General features: G+C 43.1%; 1 protein-coding gene across 1 annotated transcript in view; it reads left to right on the forward strand.

The window, feature by feature from the left end:
- The first annotated feature begins 6,590 nt into the window (after nt 1-6,590).
- The window catches only part of bnc2 (basonuclin zinc finger protein 2), a 216,919-nt gene continuing 207,726 nt past the window's right edge, over nt 6,591-15,783 (forward strand). The window contains exons 1-2 of the mRNA XM_054743680.2: nt 6,591-6,874; nt 6,957-7,300. Of these exons, the coding sequence (XP_054599655.1) occupies nt 7,298-7,300 (3 nt within the window). The 5' untranslated portion in view covers nt 6,591-6,874; nt 6,957-7,297. The remainder of the gene's footprint in view (nt 6,875-6,956; nt 7,301-15,783) is intronic.

A 15,783-nucleotide genomic window follows, 5' to 3' on the forward strand; every position in this document is an offset into this window, starting at 1 on the left:
TTTCAATTTCATAAGTTGGGGGGTGGTGTTGGAGCGGTGGTGAAGGTGGTGGTATGACTAAAAGACACCTGATGGTCACTAGACTTCATTAAAGTCATACTCTAAAAGTTTTTCATTTAAAAAAAATATTTTTCTTGAGCCAGTGTGTGCTAAAATGACCTTTTACAGGGTTAATGAAAGTTCACCCAGCCCCTATTGCCCCCTGTGACTTGGAGAAAATTGAGCTGACATACCTGACGCTGCAGTCTGTTTCCAGCACATTTCCTGCATGTTATAGATTGTGAACAGTTTATTTGTTTGATTGAGTGATGACTCGCTCCTGTAGACACTAATGAAGGCTGGGGAGATGTCTCAGCTGTTCGATTAAGGTGTTAATAAGACAAATGCACAGCAAGGGGAAAGGTTTTGCTTTTATTTCTAAAAATGGACAATAGGGGGCGCTAAAAGTAAGCCAAAACTGCCCAGTTCCCCTTTAAAATAAATCTAACATAACATTCTATGGCATTTCAGTAAAAATAAGTAGAAACTATGAATGGATCCAAACTGCCTTGTGAAAAAGTGGGGAAGACATGTCCCCCCGTCCCCTGCTATAATTATGTCCATGGATCAAAACAGAGTCACAATATTATTTTAGCATGGGTGTCAATAATGCAGCTTCTCTCTGGGTCCAATACACATTATTTTTAGTTTGTCGTGTAATAACAGAATGAATCTGTAAAGACAGTTTTGGGTGAAGCAGATTGAAATCTGAACCTATTCATGGTGCGACGGGTTTATCGATTAACATGGAAACCCATCTGTTCCCATAAAAGCATACGAGACAGATGACTCAACACAGCAGTGTAAACACAGAGTCAGTGACCTTAAACACAGTATCTTTGACAGGTTCTTCTGTAATTTCTCCTCACTCGTTGGTGAACACGTGCATTAAACCAATGCCATCCAACCACAGGAGGGTTTATGGGATGCGCTAAAAACCGGGAAAGCGCTGCGTTTTGTACAAAAATAAAAGCTGAGATCAGAGTAGGGATGAATTTTATTTGCCGTTTCTAAATGTAAACGCTCACTACGTCGTAATTCAAAATAACCACTTTTTGGAGGATGTGTTGTAGAAAGTCATGACGCAAATATACTCTGGCCCATCCATTCTCTTCCATTCATCCAGGGTCGAATCGCAGGGGCAGCAGCTTAAGCAGAGAGGCACAGACTTCCCTCTCCCCAGCCACTTGGACCAGCTCCTCCAAGGGAATCCCAAGGGAATCCCTGGCCAGCTGTGCAGGGGTGCCCAATCCTGGTCCTCAAGATCCCCTATCCAACTTGTTTTATATCGACCTCACCCTGCTGATTCAGTGACTAAATCACCTGTTCAACAGCTACTCAGGCTTTGCAGAACAGCGCTAATCACTACTGATTCAAATCAAGTGTGCTGAAACAGGGAAACTTCTAAGACATGCAGGATAGGGAATCTCGAGGACCAGGATTGGGCACCCCTGCTCCAGTTTGTCCTGGATCTTCCTTTCTCCTCCTAGTTGAAAGTGCACGGAAAACCTCACCAGGGTGGCTTCCAGGACCCTGGTGTTGACGCTAAAGGACACATGGGCAAAATGTGGTTCATGCGCTAGATGTGTTCTCTGGAACACCTTCCAGCTGAGCATGGGCTGAAATGAAATGGACAACAAACTTTTAAAATAATTAACAAAGTCAGCAGTAGTCCAGTGATGTCTGAGGTCTTTTGGGTAGGACTAAACATTGTTGTTCGTACATTTCATAATATTTCCATTATCATTAATAATTAATTAGAGTAATTAATTAGAACCCACACACATTTGAGGTGACTATGGTGATACTACTGTTTGTAGAAATTATTTTGTAACTTCCCACTCTCATACACCCTAAATTAAAACCCCCTCCATTTTTTTTCTCAACACTGCTTCATGATCAAAAGGAGGGCATTTTTTTTCTCCTGTGAATTTAGTGTCTACAGGATCAGCCAGAATTAATTTTCAGAAAGTTGTTGATGCAGGTGTTGCACTTTGCAGACGGTCCCTGGACACTCCTCTCAGCAGTGGCTGCTCTTTGAGACTGTTGAGATTTGTTCCAATAAAATTAAAACAAATTCTGGTCAAAATGATCATGTAGAGTTATAATTAGCTCACCACAATAAGAAACAGACACGGTTTGTGTTTTAATTACCTTTTAGGTTTGACATTATAATACTGAATATCTGTCCAACATGGGCCCAATCCCAAAGCTCACACTACGCGTCTTCTGTGAAGTGCACTGGGAAGACTGTGCAGTAAGGCTTTTAGTACACAGTACACAAGTGTGTGAATAATCGCTGAATTGGGACAAGTATCATTGCATCACCGGATGCCGGTCCCTGTGCTACTTACAAATAAAAAACTTTATTAACAACGTACAAACAAATGACTAGACAACATTTACATTCATTGCTGTCCACATTAAATATTAGTCTTAAACATTTAGCACATCAATAAATATCATTAATTGTCTTAAAATGTATTTCTTTCATTTCAAAATACATATTTTCATGAAAGACTCAAGCCTTTGTTTCACCATTTTGGGACTGAGCCATGATTGAATAACCTGCAGCTCTGTGTTCACATCTGTTTATTTTACCAAACTCAGAGAACAGATTTGTGTGTGTGTGTGTGTGTGTGTGTGTGTGTGTGTGTGTGTGTGTGTGTGTGTGTGTGCGCGTGTGTGTGTGTGTGTGTGTGTGTGTGTGTGTGTGTGTGTGTGATTTAATAAATGGAGAGAATTAATTAATGCTTACAACCTTAATTACCCCAGCTTCGTAGGAAAAAAACAAACTAGAAGACAAAGAAAAACAATCCCAAAACACTATTGGTCAAAACAATTATTTCAATGATAATGTAAACCAGGGGTGGGGGACCCTGGTCCATCAAGGGCCACTATCCAGCATATTTTAGTTTCAATCCTGCATCATCCCACCTGATTTTAATCAGTAGGTGATTAACAAGCTTCTGCAGAGCCTGAAAAGCTGCAGAACAGGTGAATCAACCACTGAAGCAGAAGGGTTGGAGCAAAGACATGCAGGACACCGGCCCTCGAGGACCAGGGTTCCCCACTCCTGATGTAAACTAACAAAGTAAATAAATAAATAACCATTCAATTATGGGTAAATTACCACAAAACACAGGAAAAAACACTGAACGCATCAATGAGACATGAGTTTTTTTTCACCAGCTTTAACTAATGTTGGTCTTGGCCCTGCTTACTATATTAGATCATGAAATCAATAAAAATTTATCTTTATTTTAGTTCTGGCTCCCTAGAAATATGTGTCCTGTACAGATTATTTGCATGATTGCTCAGGGAGATATCGTAGTTATCATGAGGTGGATGTTGCAGAAGAAGAACTGTGCAAAGGCAGAAGACGTTGCAGTGGCAGCGTACATACAGTATGTTGGCTCCATATGGGATATGTATGGGAAACTGAATGGGTCTGAAAAGGTTCTGTCCGTGGTTTCCATGGTGGCCCCACACGTATTAGCCCACAAAGATTTGAACTGGCCCATGTACGAGTCAAATTACCTGGATTCCTCTGAAATCATAAAATTAAAATCTACGTGGGGCCACAATGGAAACCATGGATATCACATGATCCATGTGGCTTGCCCATATATATTTAATATTAATCCCACCTACGTATGCTGGGTGGCGAGCTGGTGAAAGCTTAATAAAACTTGTTCACTGACCTTCACCACTAATATAGCCACTATCATTAAAAAGCATCATAAATGGCTATAGTTATAAAAAGACAAAAAAAAAACTGGTCTCAGTGTTGCTGTTAACATCTTGACTGTTTACATTTATATTATGTTTACTTTATATTTAATTTTATAGTTTAGACTTGTCTTATTACCATTTTTAAATTTATACTTTTACATTTCTTTTCACCCTGCGATGGACTGGCTCTCTGTCCAGGTGTACTCCGCCTGATTGCCCATTGACCGCTGGAGATAGGCACCAGCTCTCTGACAAATAGGCGTATAGGGTCCTGGCTCACCCACTGCCTTGGCTAGGGAATGAATATGCACATCCTGGGAATTAGTTACTCTGAAACAGGTCCAGATTAACACTTTGTCGTACCCTGGGCAACAATGTTAAAGGGCCCCATCATCACGACCCAAGGATCACCATAATATGGTCACATACAGAATATTTTACTGTAATATGCAGTAAATATACTCAATACTTGAATGCCTGACATCACGTAACCCACTCAGGGTAACCTTTGACCTACCTCGTGTGGATTGACCAATGAGGAGAGGTTCTTAACTTGAGGCCCTCTCTTCAATGGTCAGTCTGCAAGAGACTGACTCTCAACTGACGTTCAAAGTCGTAGGCAGCGAAGCGTCTCTGTGCAGTGCTAAAGCCCGGATGGACAGTTTGTTTAATACAGGGTGATCATATTTCGATTTCCAAAAAAGAGGACAGGGGATCTGTGCCCATGATGTCACACTATGGCAACGCCACACAATCCACGCTGGGACCCATTTTTTGTAAGAACTAAATTAATATCAGGTTCTGCCAATAAAGGGCTCTAAAACAATTCATGTGTAAATATTTTGCATATTTATTGCAAAATGTCATTTTCTGCTTTAGTGCTGCAACAAGGTTTTATTAATAATAAATTATTATACCTTTAGTTTTACTACAGCATCGGTACGCTTCCTGTGCACAGATTATTAAGGATGCTTGTTTCAGCTGTGAGATTAGACGATAGGATCAATGAAAAAATAAGTTGTTACAGACTCCATGGAAACTTTCAGAGAATCCACAAATAGTGGCTTTCAAATGGTTTTGTTACTTTTTGCAAGTTTAGAAAAGCAGCAGATGAGACAGCATGTCTGATAATTTAGTTTTTCATCTGAAAATATTAGAACATGTCAGTGATGTCTGAGGGGCTTTTATAAACACTGTATAACTAACACTACTGGAGAGGGCATGAATTACACAGAGGCTTCTGGGGAGCCCAGTTATTGAGGGGGGGGGGGGGGGGGGTTCTATTTAGCCTTGGCCCCCAAAATGCCTTGAAACAGCCCTGGGTGTGTGACTGAGTTTTGAAGGTGATCTGAATTATATCAGACGTATAAACTTATTGTTTTATACAGGTAAAAACGTGTAGTAGAGATAAATCTACCTACATTTTACTTTGTTTTCTTGTTTTTATTTAACTGTTTTCCTGTCCTCTCTGTCTCTCATCTTCCTGCATCTCCTCTAAACTCTCCAGAAAAACTGCTGCCTGGATTCTCACCTCATCTGTTACTTTTGAGCAGATCAAAGGGATCTCCTGACCGTAAAGTGGAGTGCGCGTTTCGATGCTGCGTCAGTGAAGTGAAATCACCGCAGCACAGGTGATGAGCTCCACAGTGGCAGAGGGCTTCAGGCACAAATAAGACAGAAAGTAGAGAACATGTGCGGACATGAACGACCGTGTGTTAATTATAGTTTTTTGGTTGCGCCACTTTGAGAATGGACCGTGCGCTGGACGCAGCAGCCTGGGGTGCTGCGCACCGATCATCGCTCTGCTGCTCTCTGCTCAAAAGAGTCCATGAATTATGTAATATAGGTAGAAAACTATTTCCGGCTCCCCTGGATGTGCAGGATATCCAGCTCCCCCGTAATGCTCCTGGATGAAAAACCGGACATTTTCATCAATACAACCCCCCACACACACACCGGGCGCCCAGACAGAGATTGTAAAGTGGACATGTCCGGGGAAAGGAGACGTCTGGTATAGTTTAATAAAAAGTGGGAGATTACAGATACAGTATTTTGCTCGTGCCCTTGCTGCCCTGGGCCCTCTAGGGTTTGTGGACCCCTGGGCAGCAGTTGCCCATATGGTTAATCCGGCCCTGCTCTGGAATGAAATCTACACAAGCCTAATCCCTGATCTATTATTTACCCCTTGACCAAACATGCAAGTGGGGCTTCCAGACGCTTGACATGATAGAAACGACTGTCCTGGGATTCAGACGCCGGGATGGCGGGCAGGCACTCTTCAGAGAGATAGTTTACCCTAACACACACACACACACACACACACACACACACACACACACACACACACACACACACACACACACACACACACACACACACACACACACACACACACTATATAAGTACCCACACTCTTTCTGTTCTGCACTCTGGAGACGCGCCTCTGTCAAAAGTTGAGCAAATCTTAATGAAAAAGAAAACAAGTGCGTAACTTTAATAAACTAAGTTGTGAGAGGGGTTGGAGAGGGACAGCTGATGAATGAGTGTCACGTCTCTGCTGTCTGAGGAATCTTTTCAATAGGTCAAAGTTTTGGCATAAAGAGCCATAAAAAGTGTGCAGACACGATTCTGGTTGGTGCACTAAAATCTGACTTAAGGTGTGTTTTGTTTCATTAATTACATTTTTGAGGTATTTATTATTCTTTGTGTTATTTGGTAATAAAACGAAGTGATTTCAGCTAAATGCACACTGCAAACAAACCAGTAAATACTTGCTTCTGTAGTGTTGCACAAGCCTCTCTGTGGCGCTTTCTTGTCTTGGGGCTAAGGATTTTGGACACGTTTTCCTTTACAGGAATATGCGACTCCTCATGCAGACAAGACGTCGTAAATCAGCTCATCTGCAGCACTAACTCCTCTGGACCCACAGTCACTTAGGTTAGAGTGACACACGAAGCTCTGGGCTGAATTCACCCAACTTTTTTCCACCGCAGCAGCAGCAGCAGCAGCCACCGACCCTCCGCAGCTCCTCGGCGCACCGTGCTGACTCTGCAGAAGGAAATCACCGTGGAAGTCTAAATTTCTCAGCTAACTCCTCCAGGTAGGACAAACACCCCAAGCCCAGCTTCTAACGTTCAGTCATTTCAAGTATTTGTCTGAATTTATTTGTGTCTTTTTTTAAGGGGCAGGAGTTCCGTGTGGATCCGCTCCGAAACGCGTCTCCAACCGACGCGCGTTTTTACCTCCGCCGTGATTCTGCGACTCCTTCGGAATAACAGTAATAATAAACACATCACAAAGACGTAAACACTGACATAAAAGTGCCTTTTCACGCCTAACGTGTCGCACTAAAAACTGTTAGAAACATCAGCGCAGAGTTTTCTGAGCTAAAGAGCAGAGAAACACTCAGCAGGACTGAAAGACCAAAAAGTTCCCCACTTGAGGGCGAAATCCGACTTTTTTGACGACACCAACTTTGAAAAGTGCCAGGATCTCCGGGGTCTGTCAGAAACAACATGCAGCAATGGTAATTATGATTTCCATGCTCTTTCTTTGTTTGCTGAAGTGAATCAAACTGCAGAATTGTGTCATGTGATGTCAAAAAGTTCAATTTATTCATTTGTTCTTAGCTCAACTCACTCACACAGTTGAGTTTATTAAACTTCACGCTTTATTTGACTTTACCTTCATTGCATTAAGAAGAAGAAAGCCATAATCTGAACTTTATCATTTAAATAATAAAAAAGAACATTATATGAATTTCTCATGTTTAAAATTTGAATTCCTCACAGAAGCTTTTTTAGACAATTCAACAAGTTTTCAGTGAGTGAATGGGAGGTAACTTGTTTCCTCCAAACACTCCACTGGTTGTGCAACTTTACATTTATGCAATGGTCCTGCTAACATTCTTGTCAGCATAAGCCTTCATATTATCATTCATTGCACTGACGCGTTGGTGAGGCTGATGCAAATGTTTGCATACTTAAAGCAGAGTGAGCAATTTAACTGCTGGCAGTTATAAAAAAGTTATTTGTCGGGCCAAAAGAGAAAAACCCATGCAGAATCTCTCCTTCTGCTTTGCTTTAATTTGTCTGGAAACAAAGTACAATGGGACACAAATCTAAAGAAAAGACTTGTTCATGTCCAGCAAGTGACTGCAAAACACTGATATGAGGAAACACACACACACACACACACACACACACACACACACACACACACACACACACACACACACACACACACACACACACACACACACACACACAGGTATATTTCACATGTGTGTAAAATGTTAAACACCTCTGAAGGGAGTGTAAAGCACAGAAAGACGAACTGAGGTAAACTGATCAAGCACCAAAAACTTCCCTCTACTTTTTTTTACTTATTTGGTCTGAGAGGTGTGTGAGAATGTTCCAGCCTGTATATATATATATGTGTGTGTGTGTGTGTGTGTGTGTGTGTGTGTGTATGTGTGTGTGTGTGTGTGTGTGTGTGTGTGTGGGGCTGGTGCTGCTGCTGCTACACTAAAGAATTTGTATTTACATTCCTTGAGTGTCATTTCATTACCTTGCTCTCCGTGCTGCTGTCTGTGTGACAGGGATCAGAGCAGCACCCCTTTAATATTTTTTTGCCAAATCTATTGTGAATCCCTGAGTGAAAGTGTAATCTAGAAATAAAAATTGAATAAAGGAAGCAAAGTAAACCCGATAATAGTGATTGTGTTGTAATAAATGTCGTTGTGCAGCTAGTAGATGGCCGTGGTGCTGCTACGTGAGGTTAAGACAAAAAGTTAAAGTTGTCAGCGAGGTTTGCTGCTAGGTCGTGATTCCTCTGGGTCTGTGAGAATCAGAGAAGAGAACGTGTGTGAGTGTGTGTGTGTGTGTATGTGTGTGTGTGTGTTTGTGTGTGTGTGTGTGTGTGTGAGAGAGAGAGAGAGAGAGAGAGAGAGAGAGAGAGAGAGAGAGAGAGAGAGAGAGAGAGAGAGAGAGAGAGAGAGAGAAGGGGTGGGAGCCACTGGTTAGTCGGTTCAATAATCTGCTGGACAGGTAGGCCTGTGACGCCCCCCTTAGAGAGGCTGCTAATGAAGAGAAGGTCTGCTTAGTGGTGCTCTGTTCTGACCCCACCAACCCTCCCTGTCCCCCCTGCTGCCTTCCTCTGATTACTGCTCACACCGTGAAACACCCACCTCACCCACATCCCACCCAGCCATCACACACACACACACACGCACGCACGCACGCACGCACGCACACACACACACACACACACACACACACACACACATGGACCTTTCTACTTCATCTGCTCTGTTTCCACTTTTTGCTTTTTACTTTCTCAGCCTCTCTCTTACAAAAGAATGAGCACCATAAAGGCATTATCGATAAACCATTTGGCGCCTTTGGGTACATACTGCCGTTATTTCTATATTTTCTTTTAAATTAAGAAAAATAATCACACAAACTTCCCATTCCTGTATTCCCATGCAGTTGCTGTAATTAGGCGCTAAAGTTTGGTACCTAAATTTAGAGCCAAACAGGTGAAAAGGACATAAAAGCGCAGCGTAAGAGGAAAGAAAAAAGTAAACAAAATTGATTTCAGCTTAAGTGAATACGTGCTTTCACTCAAGCTAACATGTAGGCCGAGAGAGCACTTTTTCCCTCTTCCAGTGATTCAGTCAAATTCCTTCAGTGTTTTTATTTATCCAGAGGTGGATCATAGCTTTGCTGGTGTGCTCCGTCTGTCCTCGGCTTCAACAATATCTGGTGTGGCTGATAGTGTGTCTTGGCAGTGACAGAAAATGTAATATTTTGAAAAAGGTGTGTGTGTGTGTGTGTGTTTGTGTGTGTGTGTGTGTAGAGTTTCTACCAGAAAAATCTTTGAGCAGGCTCTGTAACTTAAGCTGGAAGCTGCAAAGAGACACAGTGAAATGTTCAAACAAATTGGACTCAATTTATTTAGGGGCGTAGTGTGAGACACACTCCACTTAAAACAATACACATCTAAGAGACGTTATTGCATTTAAAAGGAAAACTTTTGCTGCATAAATTCAACTGAACCAAATCTTACCCTGAAAGTCATCGTTTGAAGGATTTTCACTTAAAATAAAAGACATACGGAGCAAATTCAACAGCTTTTACAACACTAATGTTTTAGATGTGTTGGTGTCATGACACAGGTTGATTTGTCTGTGTTAAAAAGAGAAATCACACTTGCAGATAAGATCAGACTCAAATCAGCGGTGCATAAACTCTAATCTGATACTTGTTCTTAGATGTGTTGAATCGGCATGGCCCTTTTTCCCCCTACAGGCTTCGCTTTACATGTTAATCCAGACATTTTCCTTAGAAATAAAGAAATCAGGAAAAAGGAAAAGCTAAAACCGTGAGTGCAGCACTCCAGCAGCCACTCTGTCTTTATTTAAGGACACATTTTTGCACAACTCAGCCTTTAAAAATTCACGCCTAATGCTTTTTTTCCTCCCGTCGTCTGAGACACGGTCATAAGTCTTAATGTTTTCAGCTGTATTTGGTGTGGCTTTAATTGATTCTGTCCAGAACTAATTACAGGCAACTGTGTAAAATAAACACTTCAGCGTCACCGGGTGGCAACTGTCCAATCAGTAGGGAAGTTACATTTCACTTGTAATCCATACGCTCCTCAACAGCGCTAGAAAATAATTCATGTCGATGCTCTAGAAATACCAGGGAAGCTGGAGCTGCAGCGAACAGGAGTTTAGTTGTAACCAAATGGCTCAGCTGGGACGTATAGGGTTATGTGATGTAATTTATATTTTATAGCTCCTGCCTGCATAAACTGTAGTCCAGAATAAAGTTGTTCAATTTAGTTCCATGAGCAGTGAGTGAGAAAATCTGGGATTTTACTTGTGATGGAAACTCCAGACACTACTTTTGCTCCCCTTTTTATCCTTTTTATGTTTGATATTTCCTTATAAGCTCTATTTTTGTAGCTTTCAGGTGAATGGCTGGGACTCTGAGAACATTTGTTTGTGTGATTGTGAGCATTTTTTTCCCTTTTTTGTGTGTTGTCTGTCTATTGCCCATGCCTCAGGGAGTCAAAAAAAAAAGGGACAGAAAGATATCCTCAGGCCATACAGAGTGATTTGATTAAAAGAGAATAATTTGCCCTAAAGGTGTCTTTTCTATTTTCCCTGAAAATGCTGGTGGAAGAAATGTGATATGACAAGATAAGTGGTGGCTCATGAAAAATTCCTGAGGACTGAGACGCAGCATGTTGACTTTGGAATTATTGCCCCAAGTGCCTAGTTCTTTGCCCATAACGGTGCCTGACAGTGTTATTTTTACCTGGAGAGCCTTTAAAATGATCTCCCTGTTCTCAATACACACGCATCTTGACAAAAATTATTTTCTTACTCCAGTTTCAATGAGAGTGAAGCACTTTGAATAGTTCAGGATCTCAGCTCTAAATGGTTAGACATAGCAGACTCAGAGTTCAAAGGGACAGTTCTGATCTTCTGAAGCCAGGCTCTGAAATTTTACATTTATTCTTTTACCTGTTGTTGTCTCTAGTTTCTAAAAGTGAAGATTGGATCTGATTTGATTGACAAGCTAATGGCTGGAGCCAAGATGAAAGTGGTGTTGGTAATGTCATATGAGTTCACTCAAATAATTTTTTGAGCCTTTACATTGAGGTGGGTGTGATTATAAAAAATAGCCTGGCAAACCATCCTGGATATGTGAATGTGTACTCTGGCCACAACCCATATACAGAGCTCAGTGAAGTGGGCAGAATCATGCTCTGCACGCTATTGGACAACAGACACCTAGATTTACTCAACAATATGGATTTCAGTCGATGTGGCAGTCTGCCATACACTGCTGAAGAAGACGCAAATATGTCCTTTTTTAAAATAAAGGCCTTAAGTTCCTCTATCTGCTCTTGACTCAAAAAAGCCCATGTCTAAACAGTCCAATGTTGATGCCAAAACTGTTTCAAACAGGCCATCGCCATCTTAGTTTTCCACTCTGTCTCGTCATCCCACTCACCAAACTGATAGAAGGCTGTGATTGGCATAACGCAATGCTGCTCAGGCCAATGGTAGACTGCAGAGGCTACCATGGAGCGTGGCTAGACTGACACGCAGAGCAAAATCATTTTACTTCAACTATTGTCTGTCTAGATTTCTAGGCTACATAAAAAGGCATCTAAGGTTAAACTTTATTGTCAGATAAACTGAGGCAGTTTGGCCACAGTGGATTTTATGTTTAGAATCAGAACTAGAATCACAAAGCCTTTTTAGCTATCCTTTATAAATACAACAGATCTAAATGACACTCAAATGGTGTGTCAGACTTATCAATCCATCCATCCATCCATCCATCCATCCATCCATCCATCCATCCATCCATTATTGTTCGCTTATCTGGGGTCGGGTAGCGGGGGCAACAGTCTAAGCTGAGACGCTCAGACTTCCCTCTCCCCAGCCACTTGGGCCAGCTCCTCTGGGGAAATCCGAAGCTGTTCCCTGGCCAGCCAAGAAACATAGTCCCTCCAGTGTGTCCTGGGTCTTCCCTTGGGTCTCCTTCCAGTGTGCAGTGTCCAGATGTGCCCGGAAAACCTTACCAGGGAGGAGTCCAGGAGGTATCCTGACCAGATGCCTGAGCCACCTCCACTGGCTCCTCTCAGTGTGGAGGAGCAGCCGATCTACTCCATATTGGACATATCAGATAAAAAACACAAGATGTGAAATAAAAGGTAGATATAAAATACATAAACTTATTCTACTTCTGTTTGATCTGTTGGCCTCTTTTGACACCATCGACCATGACTAATCTAGTCCCGCCTGGCACTGTGTGTCGGTCTTAAAAGCACAATTTTCAGTGGTGAAAGCATACTCAATGCTTGGGCTCTCTTCATTCTATTGTCTTTCCTGGGAAATGTGGGGTACCTCAGGGCTCAGTTCTGGGCCCAGCACTCTATTATTTAAATTTATTTGTTTTCGCTGTCACTAGGTGTCAGCTTCTTTATAAATAACAACTTGTTCCACAGTTTTGCTAACAATCTGCAGATTCAGTTCAATTCAAGTTTATTTATATAGCGCCAAATCACGACAAGAGTCGTCTCAAGGCACTTCACATAATAAACATTCCAATTCAGGTCAGTTCATTAAGCCAATCAGAAATAATGTTTCCTATATAAGGAACCCAGCAAATCGCATCAAGTCAATGACTAGTGTCAGTGACTATACAGCAATCCTCATACCAAGCAAGCATAAAGCGACAGTGGAGAGGAAAACTCCTTTTAACAGGAAGAAACCTCCAGAGAATCCTGGCTCAGTATAAGCAGCCATCCTCCACGACTCACTGGGGATCGAGAAGACAGAGCACACACACACACACACACACACACACACACACACACACACACACACACACACACACACACACACACACACACACACACACACACACACACACACACACACACACACACACGCGCGCGCGCGCGGACAAGTAATGTGTCTACAGTTATATTGTGATGTCTTAGTAAATATTCTATTTGGTGAAAGATAAACTTTATTGTATTTATCCTAGTGGATCTATAATTAAACGGATAAACTAGTATTAGCACATCAAAAGTCAATGAAAACAAAAAGTTATTATCAGGAGAGAGAGGATGTTTAAGTGGTTAGCAGCAGTGTGCTAGTCGATGGCCCCCTCCATGAGGCCATCACAGCTCAGCAGAACGTCATTGTCGCATCTTCTGGGGAGAAAAACACAGAGAAAATAAAGTTAACAGCTGAAATTGGACAAAATAGTACAGTTAAAGAGCAGACTGTAGATGTATTTGCCCCTTGTACCTGACAGAAACCCTTCCACAAATGTGTCCTTATTGGAATGTCTGAACGACTCGAGGGTGGAAGGGGCTTTTTTGGTCTCAGTCTCCCTGGGGTCCCTGCGCTCTGGGGCAGCTCCTGGATCTCTGAGACTTGGAGCTCCTTCCATCACCTACGCGTGTTTGGGGAGCAGATCTGTGGCCCCTCACGCTCTATTGGACGCTCCTATGAGAAACCTTACATATACAAGCGCGAGTACGCACACAGGTGCTCACATGGCGCTCCTGTGAGTATGGACTTGGGCATTTTCAACACATGTCTTAAGGCTGTGGTTGGCACTAAATGCACTGTGATTTATTATCGTGATTGTTCAGTAAAACAATGTTGATTTTATATTTCCTCATCAGGTTGATGCAGTGATAGTTTGCTCCTGTTATATTGTTGTGTGTCCCTTTTCTTTTTTTTTCTTTCTCCTTCTGCAGACTCTTGTTCATCACTGATTGTTTATTTTTGTGGACCCCCCCCCCCCCCCCCCCCCTTCCTCCTTTTGTCTCTTCCTTTCTCTTTCACCTCTGTCTCCATGTCTGGTCGGAATTGCAAGCATTCAAAAATCCAATAACAAGAAAGTTTTAAGTATCAGGCGTGTCATTAAAAGCAGCAGCTTTGATGCTCCACCTGAGAGTAAATCTGTAAAGCTTGTGACCAGCATTCAGACATTAATTCTGTTTGTTTCACAGCCAGACAGGACACGGGATGAGGGGGGTGGGGGTGGGGATAGGAATGTCTGAATGACATAAAACAGTGGATGTCAATGAATTTATCACTTGAGGCAATTAGCTACGGTAAGGCATTACTTTCCTGCTGACAGTACAGGTTATCCAGTAGTTCACTTTTTGTGGCTTCACTACCAATTCCACTCATCTTAGTCTAGACCAATTCTCCTTTTGTTGCCTTCAGTCGAGGCAAAGACCCGGGTGTGGGAGGAGTTCAGTGAGACCATGGAGCAAGACTTCCGTATGGCTGAGGAGATTCTAGTCCACCATCCGGCGCCTCAGGGGGAGAAAGCAGTGCACTACCAACACTATCTATAGTGGGGACGGTGTGCTCCTGACCTCTACTCAGGACGTTGTGGATCGGTGGGCAGAATACTTCGAAGACCTCCTCAATCCCACCGACACGTCTTCCAGTGAGGAAGCAGAGTCTGGGGACTTTGGGTTGGCCTCTCAAATCTCTGGTGCTGAGGTCACTGAGGTGGTTAAAAAGCTCCTCTGTGGCAAGGCTCCAGGGGTGGATGAGATCCGCCCGGAGTTCCTTAAGGCTCTGGATGTTGTGGGGCTGGGTGGGCTGACGTGGCTCTGCAATATCCCGTGGACATCGGGGGCAGTCCCACAAGACTGGCAGACTGGGGTGGTGGTCCCCTTATTTAAAAAGGGGGACCACAGGGTGTGTTCCAACTACGGGGGGAATCACACTCCTGAGCCTTCCTGCCAAGGTCAATTCAGGGGTTCTGGAGAGGAGGGTCCGTCGGATTGTTGAATCTCAGATTCAGGAGGAGCAATGTGATTTTCGTCCTGGCCGTGGAACACTGGACCAGCTCTATACCCTTAGGGGGATCCTGGAGGGTGTGTGGGAATTTGCCCAACCAGTCTAGATGTGTTTTGTGGATTTGGAGAAGGCATTTGACCGCACACCTCGTGGGGCCCTGTATGGGGTACCAGGCCCTCTGATACAGGCTGTTAGGTCCATGTATGACCGGTGTCAGAGCTTGGTCCGCATTGCCAGCAGTAAGTAAGTCGGGCTCGTTCCCAGTGAGAGTTGGACTCTGCCAAGGCTGCCCTTTGTCACCATGGTCTTGATTAGGAAAAGGTAGAATGCCTTCTCTGGGTCAGGGATGAGGTCCTGCCCCAAGTGGAGGAGTTTAAGTATCTCAGGGTCTTATTCACAAGTGAGGGAAAATTGGAGCGCGAGATCGATAGACAGATTGGTGCTGCATCTGCAGTGATGCGGGCGTTGTACCGGTCTGTCATGGTGAAGAGAGAGCTGAGTCAGAAGGCGAAGCTCTCGATTTACAGGTAGATCTACGTTCCTACCCTCACCTATGGTCATGAGCTTTGGGTAGTGACTGAAAGAACGAGATTGCGGATACAAGCGGCCAAAATGAGTTTTTTCCGCAGAGTGGCTGGACGCTCCTT

Source organism: Nothobranchius furzeri, chromosome 4 (genome assembly GCF_043380555.1).
Source record: "Nothobranchius furzeri strain GRZ-AD chromosome 4, NfurGRZ-RIMD1, whole genome shotgun sequence".
Taxonomy (NCBI): Eukaryota; Metazoa; Chordata; class Actinopteri; order Cyprinodontiformes; family Nothobranchiidae; genus Nothobranchius; species Nothobranchius furzeri.